The sequence below is a fragment of the Podarcis vaucheri genome (assembly GCF_965113315.1).
Source record: "Podarcis vaucheri genome assembly, chromosome: 11".
NCBI classification, from domain to species: domain Eukaryota; kingdom Metazoa; phylum Chordata; class Lepidosauria; order Squamata; family Lacertidae; genus Podarcis; species Podarcis vaucheri.
The window spans coordinates 48,621,520-48,641,368 of record NC_138749.1 but is presented as its reverse complement, the minus strand read 5'-3'; the positions used below and the strand labels follow the sequence as shown (position 1 = coordinate 48,641,368).

General features: G+C 38.4%; 1 protein-coding gene across 5 annotated transcripts in view; it reads right to left on the bottom strand.

Annotated features, from left to right (window-relative positions):
- Positions 1-19,849, bottom strand: part of PRDM6 (PR/SET domain 6) — a 98,282-nt gene that overhangs the window by 60,608 nt on the left and 17,825 nt on the right. For all 5 annotated transcript variants that reach the window (XM_082191587.1, XM_082191589.1, XM_082191590.1 and 2 more), the window contains one exon: positions 13,461-13,768. In XM_082191587.1, coding sequence (XP_082047713.1) covers positions 13,461-13,768 — 308 coding nt within the window. The remainder of the gene's footprint in view (positions 1-13,460; positions 13,769-19,849) is intronic.

The following is a 19,849-nucleotide window of genomic DNA, read 5'->3' as shown; positions in this document are numbered from 1 at the left end:
AGAATCTGAATTAATATCTAAATCTTAAGAACTGCACAATGCGTGTAAGTTACTATGAAGTGCCTAGCAGAAGTCAATGGAAATAGCTAAAGGCTAAGCGCAAGGAAAGGGGCACTGGTTCTATATAAGATCAGGCCATATCCATATACTATTTATATCTTTCATGTGCAGCGGAGAAAGATAATCCTATTGATCAGAAGCTGGTACTGCCATTGATTGTTTTAAACAGTGTGGTTACTAGGACTTTGGGAATCAATTTCTTGACACAGTATCCAATTTCCAACATTCATTAATCATATGGATTTATCAAATTTAAATGGCAACTTGACCATATGTGGGTGAGTTCAGGCATATGTGCACACGGGTCACTGCCATCTATTGGACAAAATACAAAACTGTGTTGCGTATTGGATAACCATGAATTCTCTTATGGTTATTGAACAAGTCAATCATCTGCTGTATACTAAAACTCCCACTGACTTTGGTGGATCTGCCACGCAGCAAATGTTATTCCACCTGGCCTGGTGCCATAATTAGTCTTATAGCCATACCTGCATGGCTGAAGAAGAAGCAGACACTTTTATGACTGCATGTGCAAATGTTAAAGACTTCAACTATTCCTAGTACCACTCAAACTACTAAAAATTGCAACCCAATTTACAGCTACAACAGTAGAATTAACATAATAATGGGGGCATCATTGCTTGCTTTAAAAGCAATGGTAGGAAAATAAAGAGATACAAAATGGAAAACAAAAATTAAAAGAGGATCATTAAAATTCCAACAGAGGTGTACCCCCAGGTCTGTACTACGTTATTTGAAGCAAATCTCATTGGTTTCAACTGAACTGTTCCCAAGTTTCAGGAAATGGAAATAGAAAGACTGAAGAACAGGGGAGGGGGGAACTCTATATTGGTGAGCAATGTGTTTGGGAGGTGCATTATGTATGCCAATAAATCCCAGTTAAAAAAAAGTTCTACCCCTAAACTTTGTGTTAAAAGAAGATCAATTTTAATGGCAGGAATAATCTATGCTCAAATATACTCAACAAACTGCAACATGAAATCTCTATCCCAAATGTAATTATCTCCACGTTCTGCAAATGATTCATATGAAGAGGAGTAGGACAAACTTTAGGATAGCTCCTTTGGTCACAACAGCTTCTCCATTCACTCTAATGGAGGAAGAATGTGCACATGGAATTGCTCTTAGACTGAACAAGGTACATGAAAGCCACAGAAGCATATATACTACAGGACCATATATTCAGAAAAACACACAATATCTCTGGATCAGGTTTGGACAATACATTTAAGACTGGAAAGCACGAAAGCAATAGTGTCAACCCTTATCTGATAACAGAACTTAAGTTACTCAATTTCTATCTGATATGACAGTATATATCTTTTTGTGACACTCATGTGGGTAGCACTTACAGAAAGAGAGTCATGGGTAAAAAAGCACACAGAGTGTTATGATGCTTCCAGAAGCTGAAGCTTCACAGCCTGATTCTAAACACCAGAGTCAGAGACTTCTGTGCATGACCTCCCTAAATAATGTAAACCTGGATCGGTTTCTCCATTAACATCTGATGGGGTTATTCCATGTGAACACAGAAGCTTCACCTGTATGAAATATTCAGGACTGAGACAACCAAGTGGAACTTCTTTGATCAGAAGTTATGTACTCAGATCAGAATTGCCTCTTTCGTATGTTATTTCTGTTTTCAAAAAAAAGAAGCTGAAATACAAATTAATCTTCTTTATTGTGCAGTAATTTTTAATTACCATTTACACATAGCTGGAGCATTTTATATGCATTTCCATCTTTTAAAAAAATCACTTTAGAGGGCCCAATATCTTAGCAAACATTCTAAGTGGCTAATTAAATATCATCTGCTATTCTGAACCTGGTTTGTTGGAGATGAACACAAGATGTGGCCAAGATATAAAACAACCTTCCTGTTATGAAAACTTTTCAACATTATCAAAACCATGTTTAGAGAATTAGCTCTCATCCATCATTCTTTAAAATACAAATTTGATAATACCTGCATGAGTCATTCTTCTGAAGGTGACATAATTCAAATTGAATTAACTGCTAAAATGATGAACTTTTAAAAAAATTGAGGCCTTATGTTATGTGCTGTCATGACACCGGTTAAAGATTTCATCAGCATCAGGGAGAGAAGGGGGATGTTTAAAAGTAAAATTTGGACAAAATAACGTGTTTCCTTTGAAACACACTATTTGCATCCACAAACTTTAGTGAAACGTTTTTTGCAATATATTTAAGCCGCCTTAGATACAGTGTTTTCAAGAGCAATGCATTAACCAATGTGAAACTTGTAAAAAGATAGAGTACTAAAGCTCAATGCTCTACCAATTTCACCAGCAAGTCACAGATTTTGAAAATTAAGCACATGAGAAGTGTCAAGAGAACAAGCTAAGGTGGGTCAAGCAGTGCAGAAAAATTCATCTCCATATCCTGAAAGGATCTCTCTCTAGATCAAGAGTGGGGAACCTGTGACCCTTCCGATGTTGATTGACTACAACTCCCATCAGCCACAGCTAAGCAGAGCACAATGGGAGTCAGGAGTTCAGGAACATCTCAAGGGATTAAGGGACCTCCTCAAGACACAGGTCTGCCTCGGTGGCCCCCTGAAGCCACTGCCAAAAATTCTATGGCCTGTCAGCTCTCACACTTTGCTTCTGGACAGAGTCTTCCCAATAGATCCCTCTAACGGGATACCTGTTTGAGTTAGGGGTGATGAACCATTTCATCCTGACCTGTTATTAGTTTGGGTGCAGCTGTCCTTTATAGCCAGGCCCTCTAGCCCCTTATTAGCCAGTTTGCAATCAAGAAGATAGTGGGCTATACCACCCTCCCTTGTGGCCAGCTGGGGGGATTCCCCAAATGCTGGTCACGTGATGGGAAGGTCTTTTGCTCTGTGGAGCCAAGGGACTGCCACAATGGGCCACAACTGCAGCTCACCTGGAGACTGGGTAAGCGCCCATTCCAGATCGCAGCATCATCCTGTACAAGAATTTTGCCTAAACCACAGCTGCAACAGTGGTCCAAATCATGACCATAAGGTGATTGGAGTCTGGCTCATATTCATTTACTGCCTGCCACATGTGTCTGAAAATAATTTTTTTTCAGAAAAAGCCTGACTTTATGTTTGATATTTAAAAACTGTTCCCACCCGAAAATATTATTGTGCACACATCTGATTTTTCATATTTAAAGGAAAATTGTGGTTTTGTGGTTAATGCCTATGCAGTTAGATTATTTATTTTACTGGTTCTGAAATAGGGAACTTAACTCAAGAACATATTCACTTTGTGACATAACATCCTTATTATGTCTTCTCGGGAAAAATTGACTGAGATCAAGTTACCATACAGTATATCTATTGGTTAATTAGAACTTTAGGAAGAAACAAATAAAACACTTTATTGACTTTTATATCTTTAATCAAATAAATATTTACTACTGCAATTTACAAAAATTATTTACCTCTCAATAACAGGCTGCAAAGAGAATATTCAGTACAGATGGTATCGAATGTCTAAGACTGTAAGCAAGCAAATTAAGGGTGAAAGAAAAAAAGCTTTCTAGCTATCTTGACTAGTCTATAAATAGCATGTGAGCCTTCTTTAAAGATGTGTGATCTCTTACATTAAGAGACTTATTTCAGTGCATGATTGACCTTGAGATGGAGAGAAGTGCAATAGTAGAGAGGCATCCTATTTTAGTGAACAATGAATATAGATATTCAAGTACATGCCTCTTGTCAATGATCATTGTTGGAATCTGCCTATGCCACACTGGGACAATCAATTTTGTAAATGGTTGCAATAATCAAGGAAATTGCCTAATTTATAAATCCTTGCATACAGCATTTTAATGGATTCTTACATTTTAATGCTGATGCCATCAAAGCTAAATGAATTGTTGTCCAAGCTGTCATTGCACAAAATGATAAAAACATTCAGTCTTGTTAGTTACTACATCTCATGGATATTCAAACCCTCAGAATGTAATCACTCATTAGTGACTTTCATGATAGTCTTCCATTACAGAATAGCAGGATGAAGAGTCACAGTTTCCTTCCAAATGAAGCTTAGACCAAATCAGTGAATCAAATTACAGGCTTTGAGTGTATCACTTAATAGATGAAAATTATTAAGCTTTACTGATGCAAGATAAAAACCATCATATATTTTCTCTGGCAGTGCTGTATCTGTTTTCCTTCACCCTTCTTCAGCCATGTACTAAATTAGGAGGAGAAGAAAAAGTGGAAGGAGTACAGGGAGGAAATATAACAGCCAAGCTATGAACTGTTTCCCCATCACAAACAGGTGATGGTGCTATTATAAAAGCTCAGTAAACAGGGTTTCTAGATAAAAATACAAAAATCTAAGAGGCACCGTGGAGCTACACTATGGCATTTGTCCTACAGATCTGATATATTCTGGCACCCACATTTTATGTTCTGCAAAGCTGCAATACCATGGAATGAGAAGATTTCCCTTGAAATAAGACAAAAACTGTAAACTAGGTTACAGCTGATGGTACCCTTTGTATTGCCAATATGTAAATCTGCTATGGAACTCTCACTACATATTTAGACATGGTTATACGTAGATTGGTATTCTCAGTTAAATCTTAAGCAATTGATTTCAGCCAATGGTGGGCTGTCAGTACTTTACTTACTGCTCAATCTCACTAACCTGACATTTATGGTGTACTGATTGGCCTCTGTCAGTGGTGGTGGTTGTAAATTCACTTTGAAAAGCTTTGTGTTAACAGCCTTCAACCAGGCTCTGAGAAGGGTATGAGCAGGCAGGCTGACAATTGCTCGACCTTCTGCCCCTATTACAGTGAGTAAATCAGGCTTTGAGCTATTAAGCTGGAGCCTGAGGTCTACACAAAAAGGATTGACATGACTAAAGGTCAACCTCTGTCACACATGTGTAACAATTTGGATAATGGAATTCTGTAACTTATCGGGGGGATGGGAGGTGACATTGGCTTAGAAGCAAAGCAAATATTGGACTATATTTCTGTGTGTGCACACGTGTGTGTGTGTGTAAGTTGTCCTGCAAGAGCATATGCATTCAAATCCACCACGCAAGAAATATCTGCAGGCCATAAAATTCCACGATGTAAAAGTGGATAACAAATGAACAAGAAAACTCTCTGAAATGTTTCCAGCATGGCAGGTTTTATATGGCATTTCAGCACAATAATCAGGTTTTTATCAGCATATCGCATCAATATCATACTGACATCAGATGTGCACTCTATTTTAGGCATTAATACATCTTATTAAAGTGCCGCCTTTAGTCTTTCAGATGAAATCAAAAAAATTCAATGAGGTATTTGGGGGTGGGGGATAAGTCTAAGCTTTTGAAGCCAGGTTTTATTCAGTATAAAGACTCATATTTATGAGCAATAATATTTTGCAGAACAACATTGTTTCAAGACTTTAAAAGAGATATGCCAAAAAGAGAATCGTATATAAATGAGAGGAGTCATGGGCTGCTGAAATACTGATTATAATTTTGGGGTGACAGTTCACCTATACAGTGGTACCTTGGGTTACAGACGCTTCAGGTTACAGACTCCGCTAACCCAGAAATAGTACCTCGGGTTAAGAACTTTGCTTCAGGGTAAGAACAGAAATCGCACAGTGGCGGCACAGTGGCAGCGGGAGGCCCCATTAGCTAAAGTGGTACCTCAGGTTAAGAACAGTTTCAGGTTAAGAACGGACCTCCAGAACGAATTAAGTTCTTAACCCGAGGTACCACTGTATGACATACAGAATTGTATATTAGCATTGCAGTACCCATATAAGTAAAACATGCTTGTTCGAAAAATGGGATTTCAATGAAGAAATAAATTATTTATTTTGGAAATAGATTTTAGGGGGACTCAATCTTGCTTCTGTTTACATGACTGATGCAAGATCACCCACTGGTTAGAATGAAAAATGAAAGAGATCCACAGTTGTATTATATATTTCAACTGTTAAAAGAATGCAATTAGATGTTTGATAGAGATGAAACTGAAGTAAAAATAAAGTGAATATAAATTAGTACTGTCTCTTTCAGATACAGAGGCAGTGCATTATCTCTGAAAATAACTTTACTTATTTCAAATAAAATACCTTATATTTTAAATCACATTAATATCTGATTAAAACACAAATATAAATTTATGTATCAATGTTTTCTTTTTCATTTAAATTCAACATTAAGCTTAATTAAATAGAATTCTCTTATACACACATTTTATCCAAACAAAGGTGGTCCATATGTTGCAGCAAACTGGACTGGACCCTGCACATGGAGTACTGAGCATATGGCTGATATAGTAAACTTTCTCAAAGCTGATCTCTGGTAACAGGAGTGGGGCTGGTCCATTCCTCTGCAATGAGTGACCATTGTTGGTACAGTTGACAGTGTCAAGCATCTTTTAAGTAACTGGGTGTGTGCAGATGTATGCCCAAAGTGATGCGCTGTTCATGGATACATGTATATTTCTGGACTAGAACCAGAAATATGGTTAACTCAAACTGCATGCTAACAACAAACAAACATACACCAACAAGTGAAGCAGGCAATCCTTTACAGGCTTACTTGGGAACTGCAAGTCCCATTCAACACATTGGGCTTGCAGTCTAGCTTTCCCTACACAAATTGAACCGTTTACATAGACGGAGAAGGACCTTCCCTCTCCCCTCTGCAGTCCCTTGTGCCCCTAAAAATCTGCTCCTTGGTGATACAGATCAATGAAAAATGATGTGGAATGTGGGAGACAGGACTGACAATGGAGGGTTGTTGGTAAAAATCACACCCTCCTTTACATGAACCAAGCAGCAACTTAGGATCCAAGCCAGTAAGAGTTACTTCTGAGTAAACATGCATAAAATTGCACTATTAATAAGATAGGGTTCATTTAGTAGCAGATAAGCAAGAGAACTACAATACTCATCGTAGCTAGTCAACAGAATTCCAACAATCCCTAAAATGGTTGTGGAGCAAACCGCGTTACAGAAATTTACTTCTACACTTACTTTCCTGCAGAGACGTTGAACGGGAAATGGTACTTTAGCTGAAATCCTATATGCATTTTCTTGGGAATAAACCCCACTGAATTCTGTGAGACTTACTTCTGAGTAAAGAGTGTTAAGACTATAGATTAGACCAAATTTGCATCCCAACTCTAATTTCCCAACAAGTTAGAGAACAGAAATGTTTCTAGCAGAATCAGTTTTACAATCTACATAAAAGTCCAAAATACTCAGACATTTTTTTAAAAAATGTACCGTAATAAAAGAGGAGTCTCGTGTAAGACTATATTTTCCCACTATATTAGGCATAAAGTATAGCTCTTTTACTCTCCATATTAAGAACTGTAATGATAACATTACTAAGGTTTATTTTCAGGGCAAAATTATTTGAATTTCATGAACATGACATATTTGAAACAGAGCTGACAAGCAGTCTAGAATTCTAGATGATGGATTGCTGAGAAACATAATTTTCATCTTAATAAAGCTATGGTTTGCACATAATTTTATCCCCTTGTGCTTTCCTGCATCAAAAACCTAGACTTAAATGTAGCTTAGGGAATCCTGAGGCAAATCTATCAGTACAACTGGAACTTGCTCCTTACTAGGGGAAAAAGGTAAAGATTGTAGCTCTTTTTTGTATCCATGAGAAACGTGCCCTCAAATTTCCCATAAGCAGATTCAAAATGTCTCGTGTAAATGGACCCTTGGCCATTTTAATTACAGTACAGTCAAATGTGTAGGCTCCCCAGGATTTAAATGTCTTTTTATGACCCCTGCCTCAGCTGATCTTATTTCTATTGTATTCAACTGCTTTCACTCATTAAGTGAGCAATGCACCCTAATCAAAATAAGGCACCTTCTCTTAATATTCACATGTATAGAATGTGGATGAAAAAGCTGCTCAGCCAAGCAGCTCACTGGGTGACCCTGGGCCCGTCATAAGTCTTTCAGCCTGACCTACCACACAGGGTTGTTGTGAGGATAAAATGGGGAGAAAGAGAAAGGTAGGATATTAATGTAATACATAAAAAATAAAATATGTATATATTTTAAGTGTAGTGGAGATAATGAGAACACAAATTTGTGTTCATGCTACTACTGATACAGTGGTGCCCCGCAAGACGAATGCCTCGCAAGACGAAAAACCCGCTAGACAAAAGGGTTTTCCGTTTTTCGATGCGCTTCGCAAGACGAGTTTCCCTATGGGCTTGCTTCGCAAGACGAAAACGCCTTGCGAGTCTTGCGATTTTTTTCGCTTCCCCCCCTTTTTCTAAGCCACTAAGCCGCTAAGCCTTTAATAGCCGCTAAACCGTTAATAGCGCTAAGCCGCTAATAGGGTTGCTTCGCAAGACGAAAAAACGCTAGACGAAGAGACTCGCGGAACGGATTATTTTCGTCTTGCGAGGCACCACTGTATGCTTAAAATGTTCTCTGTGTCTCTTCCCCCCCCCCCATAGTTGTTGGACAGGACTACAAGGGTCCGCCTTTAAGTGCCTTTGAAATTGAAAAGATTTGTTAGTTGTGAAAACTAGCTTCACGGATTTCATCAGGGATTAAGCACAACTAATTGTCTCAGGAATAATAAGAGCTCCCTCTGAATCTTAGATTCCAAGTGCCAGGTTAAGATCTTAAACACAATTCCATTGATTTAATTTCCATTTGGTTGGACCCAGAGGCAGACAAGCGGAACTCTACTCACACAGCAGAGCTTTCCTGGCTGCCCCACCCACCTCCTGAGTTAAGGGACCCTTTGGAATTACATTTAAAGAGATGCATGGGAATGAAGTGCAACTAGGAAACTGGAATAATTCAGTGAAGCTGCCTTACACAAGCGGAGGTGTACTTTCACATTAGTCAACCTAGCTGTGGATCCAAGCTATAAAATCTGAGACAGCCATGTAAAGGCATCTTTACTTTTTTTAGGTGACAAAGCATACTATATAATCTTTTTAAAGAACATATCGGAAAATAAACTCTTCCAGCATTCCAAATTATTGCTGCTGTTGTTATAATTACTAAAACTACTACTACTATAACAAGTTTCCTGGGAGCTGTACAAAGACTAAATATAACGTAGATCTTGACTGCAAACTTGCAATCTAATAAAGTGCCACACACTACAAGAGATTCTTAAATATCTCACAGAGAGGGAAAGCGTTAACGCATTTCTGGTGCACAAAGACTTAGGTGAACAATTTATGACCATAAAAATTAAGAGTCAATAGAATCTTATGCTTCCATAGATCTGTCAATGGAACTTCAGCAAACGTTTTCATCTCTGTGCTCTAAACAGTTACAATTCCCTACCTCAATGTTGGGGGGGGGGGAATTGCTGTCCACAGCTTTCCAGACCTTTATTTTACTAAAACCTTAAAGTCTGAAAAACTTAAATAACAAGAACATTCAAGCCTTTAAAATGTCTGCATTATATTCCAATGGAATTTAAAGTGTGGCCTCTATGCATTCCTTAAGTCTAGTCTTATTACAATTTGATGTTAAACAGAAAGTGGAAACCTTACGCAACTAGATTAATTTTTCTCCTGGGAATAAAGACACATTAATAACTGAGATAATCTTTTCATATATGTTGGAAGTGAGTGCAGTTTCACTTCTTTATTAGAAAACACATTAAGAGAAAATTATCTCATTCTCATCAATAATCCCCAATTTCTTTTTTAAAAGGGTTGCTTTCTTTGCAACAAGGTTAGGAAAGAATTGTTTTCATTAACTCGGAATGAACAAACTCTAGAAATATTATTGAATTCGGATGGAATCAATTTATGTCTTAGAAAGAACAGTGTTTACTTGCTAAACCCAGCAATATTTTTTTGCTTTAAATAAATCAGTGTTTATTGTATTTTCATAACACACAAGCAAATTCTACATTGGTTAAAAAAATGGCCAAAGGAAAAATTAAAGGAGTCACAAGTAAAATGATTCATATTTTTGGCTTTCAAAAGAGATGATCTTTTCTGTAAGCTATAAAAAGGACTTGGCTGATTGATAAAGAACTGTATAATTTCCCAATGAACACCCATAGGTGTCAGGCCATGTCATGAGGTAATGGAATGGTGTTTAATTTACTTCAAACTGCTGTACATTGAACTGTATGGATTACATACAAAGCAAACACTGAATGTGTGGCAGGAGCTCTAACACAGGCATGCCAGAAAATATGTCCAAAGTGTCCAACTATACATCAAATGCAATAATCCAGATGTTTGCCAAAGCAAAGCAAATAAAAGAGCACCACATCTGGACTGGTGTTTAATTGTCTTTGCAATGGTCCTTCAATGTTTTTTATTCATGCTGGAAACTACTATGGGACCATTCAGAATCAGCATTTTCAGAGTGCATGAACAGCACTATGATTAGGAAGCTGGATGCGCATTTAGTTCGCCAATTATGTTGAACATCCTCATTCTGAGAATCTTAACGGATTTCGCTACAGAGCGGTTTGTATAGCATAAATACAACGGGGCTACCATTTTCTCCCCTCTGGTCTCTTCTACGTGTACTGTATTGCAACAATGACCCTCATTTTTAAAATATAGCCTTTGATCTATTCTGTCCCTCCATATACTCTAGAATTTCACTCCTACCATTTGCCTCCAAACCACTGCCACAAACTCCGACTGCTTCCCCTGTATTTTCTCAAAAACCTCTTTAGACCCACTACAATCTGGCTTGCATCATCTGCACTGCACTGAAACTATATTCCTGCTTGACTACCTTCCTCCACTTTTGAATTCTTCTATCCTGGTTAACTCCCTTTATACCTTGGTGTCCACGATTCTGTTCTCATCGACTGCTTTTCCAACATCACTCATTCAGTATTTCAACCTAGGGCACCTTTTTCCTCTGCTCTCCTCTTCTCTGTTGTGGGGCTTAAGGGACCTATTCTTGGCTCTTTGCTATTCTCTCTACACACAAAAATCTTTTGCTTTATGCTGATGGTATCTAGTTCCATTTCTCTGACTGAGAACATTCTCTTTCCATCCAATACATCACGGGTGTCAAACACAAGGCCCGCGGGCCGAATCTGGCCCGCCAGACCTTGTCATGTGGCCCGTGTAGCCGCCGCCGCCGGCCGCCAGCCTTCACCTTTTATTCTCACTTTTTTTTTTTACACAAGAAAGCCGCCTCTTCAGTGCATGCGCGGCAGTCTACAAGCCAGAGAAAGCCTGCCCTCTAGCGGCGCCGTCCGTTCTACACAGGAAACCTCCACTTTACATGCATTCAGGAAACATCCACTTGTTTTTATATTGAGCGCATGCCATCCTGTAATGTGACAGATCCAACGGCTGCCTGAACCCTTCTCTCCTGTACTGTAAATCCTACAGATACAACCGGCCCTTTGAGGGTGACCAAACTGCTGATGCGGCCCCCGATGAATTTGAGTTTGACACCCCTGCAATACATCAACTGCCTGCCTAATATTTCTTGCATTGGCATCTCAAACTTAGTACATTTAAGAACAAACTCTTCATTTTTCTTCCCAATTCTTCCTCTCCTCCCTTCATTGGCCGTCTTCAAAATCCATCTTGTAAATCAGGTACAAAGCTTTGACTTTATCTTCGATTGTCTCCTCTTTTTTGCTACGTACTGTCCATTTTGAAGTCATGTGATTCTTTCTATAGCACATTGTGAAAATACAGCTGTTCCTCTTATACCGCCCCCTTGGTAAACTGCCTAGCCTTTAGTACTGCAATTGTCTCTCTAATTTTGTTGTCACACCTCAGCCTTCTCTGTTTTACAAATTCAGCTCTTTTAATTCAGATCACGAGGCTCTCCTCATTTAATCCCTCATTTAATCGCTACAATGGCTTCCTATTTGTTTCCCTATTTGCTTCTGTACTTAGCACTTCATAGGATGTGACATGTGTGAAGACAACTATAATCAGGAGTGTTCCCTGTGCATGGGTCTTTTCCCCTACGCCAGTGGTTCCCAACCTTTTTTTGGCCATGCTCCACCTAAGCATCTCTAAAATCCTGATCCCCCCCTCCCCCCGTGATATATAATTCTTATTATTCAAAAAGTGAAGTTCTATTCATGTGGAGGAAGCCTAAAAGGCTTAACTGTTAATAACTCATTCCCGAATTGCCCCCTTAAAAATCAAATTGCCCCCCTGTGGGGGGGGGGGTGCCTCACGTTGGGAACCATGGCCCTACACTTTCTGTCACTCAATGAGCAGCTGAGATAACTGAGTAGCTTTCAGATCAGCTACAGCAGAAGTGGGGAACTCGGTTTAGATGGATCACCAGATCCTTCCCCACTCCTTGTGGGTCAACTTAACAGGTGGGCAGATCACTGACCTGTCAATCAACAGATGGGATAATAACATCAAGTGTTTGACACCAGTGAAAGTTCATAGGCAGTGGCAGTAACAGCCGATCAGCTGATCAATGGTTACAGCAACTTTCTTTGAAGACATGCTTTCTGCACCAGTCAACTGATTAGGGTGCTAGGTGTGTGCTTTCCAAGAGGCTATTTAAACCACGGTTCTCCATTTCAAAAGTAATGGGAGAATCTGTGGTTTTATGTTGGTTTACTAATCAGGATAAAAACATGGTTTAAGATCCTGTGCTGCTTAATAAACCAACATTAATACGCAGTTATCTGTTTGGAATGAAGCAGGAAACTGTGGTTTTAAAAGCCCAGGAATCCAGCACCATAACCAGCATATTAGAGAGATGGGGAAGAAAGAGTTGGCCTGATTCGCAGTTTAAAGTTTACAAAGCTAGAAATGTTACATTTTTAAAAGGCCCTGTAAAACCCTTTGTTATTTAAAACAGGCTTATAAACTAAGCTGACTTTTCTTTCATGGAACAATAGAGGATTAGTACCTGCTTTGGCAGCTAATACAGAAGTTAATAGAAAAATTGCTCTCTTTTTCTCTTTTTGAATTAGCTGCAGATGGTTCACACTATGTCAGAAGAGAAAGTAAAAAGCAGCCCAATAACAAAATAATTTGCAAAACTCTACAAAAATTATGACTTTTAGGATTTAAGGGATTGTTATCCCTATAATCATGTTTGGAGTCCTACTAATTACAGCTAAACTTACTTCCAGTTGTTTTGAAGAACTAAAAACAATATTGTACATCTTTCTTAACTTCTGTAACTTCTGTAAGAATCTGTTTTGTTAAAAATATATATACTGGAAGTTGCAGCTTCTTGCAACTAATGACATATCCAAACAGAAAAGATGTGAGGAACATTTATATGCCTGCATTGCTATATATACAGTATATATTTTCAAATCTATAGCAGGAGCTTTTGATAGTGAAAAAAAGCTGTTTTGAAAATCTCACGAAACAAATATTGAATGCATTATCAGACATTAAAAACCAAAATGCTTTGAACTGTGACTTACTTCCCAGAGGTGTTGGGTGTTCCTTGTGGCTCCGGCTTGCACCTTTTCTGGCAGAAGGAGAACTCCCTGGAAAGGCCCGATCCAGGTGCCCTGCTGAATCCTTTGAGCAGCACAGATGCCATAGGCCAAACCAGGCACAGTGCTGGTGCACAGACACACTTCCCGGGGCAGATCCCGAAGCCACTCAGGAATCTCAGGTGGAGGGGCGGCAGCAGCAGCACTACTAGTGCCCACCAGACGGCGTAAAGAGTGCAAAGGGCCATGCATGGGGCACTCTCCATTACGATTATCTGCACACATGTCACATCCTATGGAGCAAAGACAAAAACAAAAAGTTGTCACAGCTAGGCTACTGTCATCAGATCTCATGGATTAATCATGTGGATTATAATTTTGGGATGACAGTTCACCTATACAGTGGTACCTCGGGTTACAGACACTTCAGGTTACAGATGCTTCAGGTTACAGACTCCGCTTCAGGATGAGAACAGAAATCGTGCTCCGGCGGCACAGCAGCAGCAGGAGACCCCATTAGCTAAAGTGGTGCTTCAGGTTAAGAACAGTTTCAGGTTAAGAACAGACCTCCAGAACGAATTAAGTACTTAACCCGAGGTACCACTGTATTTTACTATCTGCTTCTGTTTTCATTATTTGTTTGCTTCTTATGATTTCTAAGTAAGATCCCATATTTTTCCATCTATAAGACACCTCCATGTATAAGATGCCCCCTATTTTGGGGGGACTCCAATTTAATAAAATGGGGGGAGGGAGATCTGTGTATAAGACGCCCCCAAATTTTGGACATTATTTTTTAGAAGGGGAAACCTAGTCTTATACATGGGAAAATACGGTACTTTGGGCACAGTCTTCTGTAGTAAAAGTAGTGCACAAAGTAAACCGATGATGACTAATTGAAATTATCATGAAAATAGGATGTGTAGTGACTGTGGTAGGGTACAGAAATACAAATCTCCAAGTTTTAGCTAGCCATGATTTCACTTAAGGCTTTTAGTCAAATAATTTTTACATGATTATTTCTGAAGAAATGTTTACTCGTTTCCACAGTAAAATGTAAATGCATGTTATGTTTATGCCAACTTTATGAATGGCAAGCTATTCATGAAACTACACCTTTGCCCATTCTTATTTCAGGGTGGGAGTCTACTAAGCTGTGTGCATGGAATGAGACCTGCTCATGCAATGGGAGTTTCTTCCTGCACTCCCTAAACCTGCCCTGGAGGACTCAGGGAATCCCTATAACAGGTTTCGGGGGCACACATGGGGAGGAGAGTGAGGAACAAGTCTTGTAGTACAAGCAGATCTCATTCCTCATGTGCATGCCCCATTTATAGTGTCATTGTCAGCCCCTTCAATTTCAGTTCAGTATTATAAGAATTTCTAATCTTTACTGACACCAGAAAATGTTATGTACATACAGTAACTAATGCATAGCATCCTTACGATACATTAAAATTTTACTATTTTTTCCCCTTATATGAATAAAAAGGACTTCAGAAGTTTTCATTTTATTCTGTTTCATGTTAATGGTTTCCATATTCTTTACATGAAGGTTCTGGACTTTCAAGAGAACAGTTCATGCTCAGAAATATGTTTTGCAACTAAAATAAAAATGAATCCCTTTGAATCAATTACAGTTCCTGGCACATTTTATACATTGTAACACAATTAAAGGTTTCAGACAACTCTTTTCCAGAAATATTTTCAAAAAGTAGTACTTGTTCTACATTATTTACACAGCAATTACTTTCCCCCTGATAATTCTGCATCATACACATCCAGCAGCTAAAAATAAAACAAAAATATTCACCAGTTGGTTAGGGATTTGGTGGTCTAAACCACAAATCTGGAATAAGTAAGCAGCCTAAAACCACAGTTATAAACCCAGCAGGACTGTCACGGCCTTCTTGCCTCCTATGTTAGATAAACTTCAGTACAGTATACTGTGTAAGAATCTTTCAGAGAAGTAGAAAAAGTTTCTACCTATTCAATGTGATTATGAGTCACATAACTAAAATGCAGCCTCTTATTTCTGCAGTTGATAACTTACACACGTACATTATGGCACCTAGGTGCAATTTATCACTGCTCAAGTTAATTTATCACTGTTCAAAGGCTCATAATTAATTACCGTATATACTTGAGTATAAGCTGACCTTTTCAGCACATTTTTTTATGCTGAAAAAGCCCCCTCGGCTGATTCTTGAGTGAGGGTCCCACTTACTGTTTGCTGCCACCGCTCATGCCACCACTGCTCTGCAAGCGCAGCTCCTGTGCCTGTGTCTTGCGAACGGCAGAGGCTGTTGTTGGCGGAGGAGGAGGAACGAGCAGCCCGAAAGCAGCCTTTCAGGCTGCTCCTTCCTTCGCCGCCACCTTGTCACTGTCAGCATTTCCCACCCTAGACTTATTCTCGAGTTAATAAGTTTTCCCAGTTTTTTGTGGTAAAATTAGGTGCTTCGGATTGGCTCATACTCGAGTATATACGGTACTTTTTTTTTTTACAACCATCTAGATGAACAGTAAATCAGAATATATATATTAAAATATAATTAATTTGAAGATTCCTTTAAAAATGCAAGGCTGTAAGGAATACAGCATTAAGCAGCAAAGTAAAACAGTTATCCTCCAGCTGTTAAGCACCTTTGCCAAAAAACTGATTGAAGTGCACTGCAGCATACAAAATGGGATTTTTGACTTTTTCGTTGAACAGCAGATCTCTATACATATTACTTTTTTAAGGTCGTAGGTTTCAACAGCAGTTTGCCATGAAACACTGGGTGCCAGTGTTTGAGAAACGTGAACCCAAAGCTGGGACAGCTCAGCTAGTACAGCATAAGACTCTTAATCTCAGGGTTGTGGGTTTGAGCCCCACGTTGGGCAAAGGATTCCTGCATTGCAAGGGATACACTAGATCACCCTTGTGTTCCCTTCCAACTCTACAATTCTATGATTCTTGGGCTCAAACAACTAGTTACCTTCCAATTCTAAGATTCTATGACATGGTTATTTAGATTCAGGAAAATCACTTGGTACTCTATTAGGTCTACTTGGAGTGGAACATACTTACAAGTGAGTATGTTAGCCAGGTTCAGGTGTAATTATTGCTGACCCAACGAACTATGGTCAGTTGAAGAAGGAATGAGTGATGAGCTCAAGTGTTCCCTCCTTTCCTCCTTCCTTCTCATGTCCAGCTGAGGAGACTTTCGGGTTTGCGAAACAATCATTTCCCCAAGGCATCCAAACTGACAAACTCTAGTTTAAGCACTGCCTGCAACTAAAACTGTTCTGCAATCTTGGATTGAAGGCAGCACTTAAACACAATTCCTGGTCAAGACACCCTGAGCGAACTGTGATTTAACAAATCATGAAGTCACTTCTGCAGCCAGGTGTATGAAAGTGGAAGATAAAGAGCGTTCAGACTCATTGCTTTCCGCCCACTCTAACAAACTATAATCTGTTGGACTAGAAACATTATGTATGAACCAACCCACAAAGATACAGGACATTTGGCTGTGGTCAAAAGGATTATAAATCCTATATACAATCCTATCCCATCCTCAGATGAAATACTTGAAATCACTTTAATTCTGTTGGCTTCAATGCAATTTAAGCTTACTTAAATCCTTTTATTTGTACCCAGAAATTATTTTGGATCAGGATGATAATTCCTGTTAATACAGGCAGATATATTCCCTAGTGCTGTAGAAAACTACAGAAGCTAATGCTGATAAAAGTGGCATTAAGGCTCCATGCATTTCTTTAATGTTTTGTGAAGAAGAGATAGGCTGTTGTCTACACTTTCTTCCTATTTCCCTCATAACCTTTTCCTTTCATTTCATAGAGTAGATATGGTTTTACAGGTGTAAAACTAATATTTCTCACTACTGAATATCCGCATACACGTTCAAACTATGGACCATTACTTTTATTTTGGAAGCATATTATATAGGATGTGGTTTGAAAAATATCATATAAACACTACATATATGCATTGCTTTTGTTAAACCCTTTTTCAGGTATGACACAAATATATTTGAAAAAGCACACGGACATGGAAATGTTCCAAGCAGTGCCCGTGCCAAGCTATTTTGCACCCTAGGCAAGGCTTACACCACCAAAAAAATATTGCTAACTTCAATTTTCAAAAACTGATGCCATGTAGAAATGAGAACATTATTCAAAATATAAATTTCTGATATTTTATTTTTATATTTTGAATAATTTTATCATTTTTACAAGCCATGTGTTTCTGAAAATTGAAGTTAGCCTTTTTTTGTTATATAACAAAAAATAATCTGTATAAAACTGTGCCCGCAAGGTCAGTACTGTGCTCCTCTGAGGTCTGTACTCTACGCAGCTGCCTAGTTGGCCTAATGATAACTCCCGCCCTAGTTCCAAGGACAATTGTTTGCTAGTGGTATCATTACTACATGCCTGACCAAAATCCTGAAATCAATTAAACCAGGATCCTTGAACCCTGGTTTAGTTCCATTACCTTCTATAAACTATACCACTTGGTTACGTCAATCCTTACAACTCTGAAAGCAATACAATTTGCTTTTGAGTAAGTATGTGTAAGACAGAGGAGCACATGCAAAAAAATTAAGTGTTTTGTGGACTGCACTGTAATTGAACTGTGAGATGAGAAAGATGCAGCCTAGAGTGGACACCATCCTAGATAGGAAAATAGCTCAACAACATGTTTCTCACTACAAAGGGGTGGCAATTCAAGGAAGCCGAGTCCATTGGGAGGGGGGGGGAATGCAATTTTACAGTATTTGTTTGAAAGCATTTATGAACCACTGAATGTGTTTTAAAATCTCTAATCAGTGTACAACATAAGAGCAATAAACAATATCATTAAAACAAAAATATAACATAAAACCAGTAAAAGAACATAAAAGAACCAGTAAAAGCACATAAACAGAGTTTCAAGGAATTCAAACAAATAAAAACAGAGCCTGGTTTCATGGGTCAGGGAAAGCTTGGCACTATCATTTGATTTATACTAATCTTCTTTAAGCAAAATCAATAATAAACCCAATTGATTGTTCCTTATAAAGAATGAACTCATGCTGGCTAGCCCCAAAACTAAATTTGCAACCATTCTCTCCCCCCCCCCCCTTTAACCTTTCATTATAGCCTCTTTAAGATTTCTTTTACTGTATGAATCTGGGTTGGGGTGGTGGGGAATCTTGTTGGAAAGTCTTAAGATTTAGGAAACGACTGATCAAGATTTCAGTTACTTTTCAGAGCAGACCCTTGATTCTGGAATAATTTGTTCCCTGCTGACAATCTTTTAGATGTGTAACCTCCTCCAAGCTTCCTGATTATTAATGGCTCTCTTGGAGACACCATGTCTACTGAACAGCTTCAATTAAATGAAGCCAAAGCATCTTTTTTACTCCAGCCAGGCAGCTTTAAGCTCAAACTTCTGCACTCTGCCACTAGATATGTAACATCATTCACTTTTACACATACATGAGGGCTTTAGAACCTCTGATAAAACATAAAAATATGAGATAGGCATACATGCTGGAATCAATAGCTTTTTTGGGGGGGACTCTTTGCTCCTTTTCTGTACAAGAAATAAAACTGAGTACTGTACTACAAAAAAAAAATTGGGGGGAGGTGGAGACTACATAAATGTCAATTGTTTCCCAGCTCTAAGAGTAGATTCCACCTGTGGAAACTATGCTAATAGACAAATAAACAAGTGATCTGCTTGACTTATGTAAAGAATGTGCTTGCTTTATGCATTTTCCTTATTTATACTGAAACTTCATATCCAGAAAGACTGACAACAGTTTCTGTAGCCAGAATTGCTAACATATATAGTCATAAAATTATTATAAATGTCTTGGCTATTTACTCTGAACACTATTTAAGCTAAAAGCATTATTCATGATGTAATATAAACCCAACTTTATATTTGCTGAATTCTACTATATTCCAAAAGGCATTCCAAGATTATCTGAGTACGTAATTATCTTCTGAATTATATGTTTGCCTTGATTTCAGAGTAGGTCTGTAAAACTGAATTTTACAGTATTTTTATTGTGTCCCCAGTATTGATAATGCTGTTTAAATGCTGACCACAATGTTCCAATTTTTTAAAAAGCAAACCATTCAAATCCTAAACTCATTATTTGGAAGTAACTGAAATAGTTCTGCTCAAGTATTTAGGAGTCAAGCATACCTCTAAATGAGTTTATACATAAATTTCATTCAGATTAATTGAAAACTAAATGTAAGGTGGCACAGTCCCACTCAGTGTAAAGTAGCAGCTCTTATTGCCTTCAGTAGAATTTGCATCATACAATTCATAAGATGGATACAAATTGTATTAATTTTAGTTAACACTACTTCTA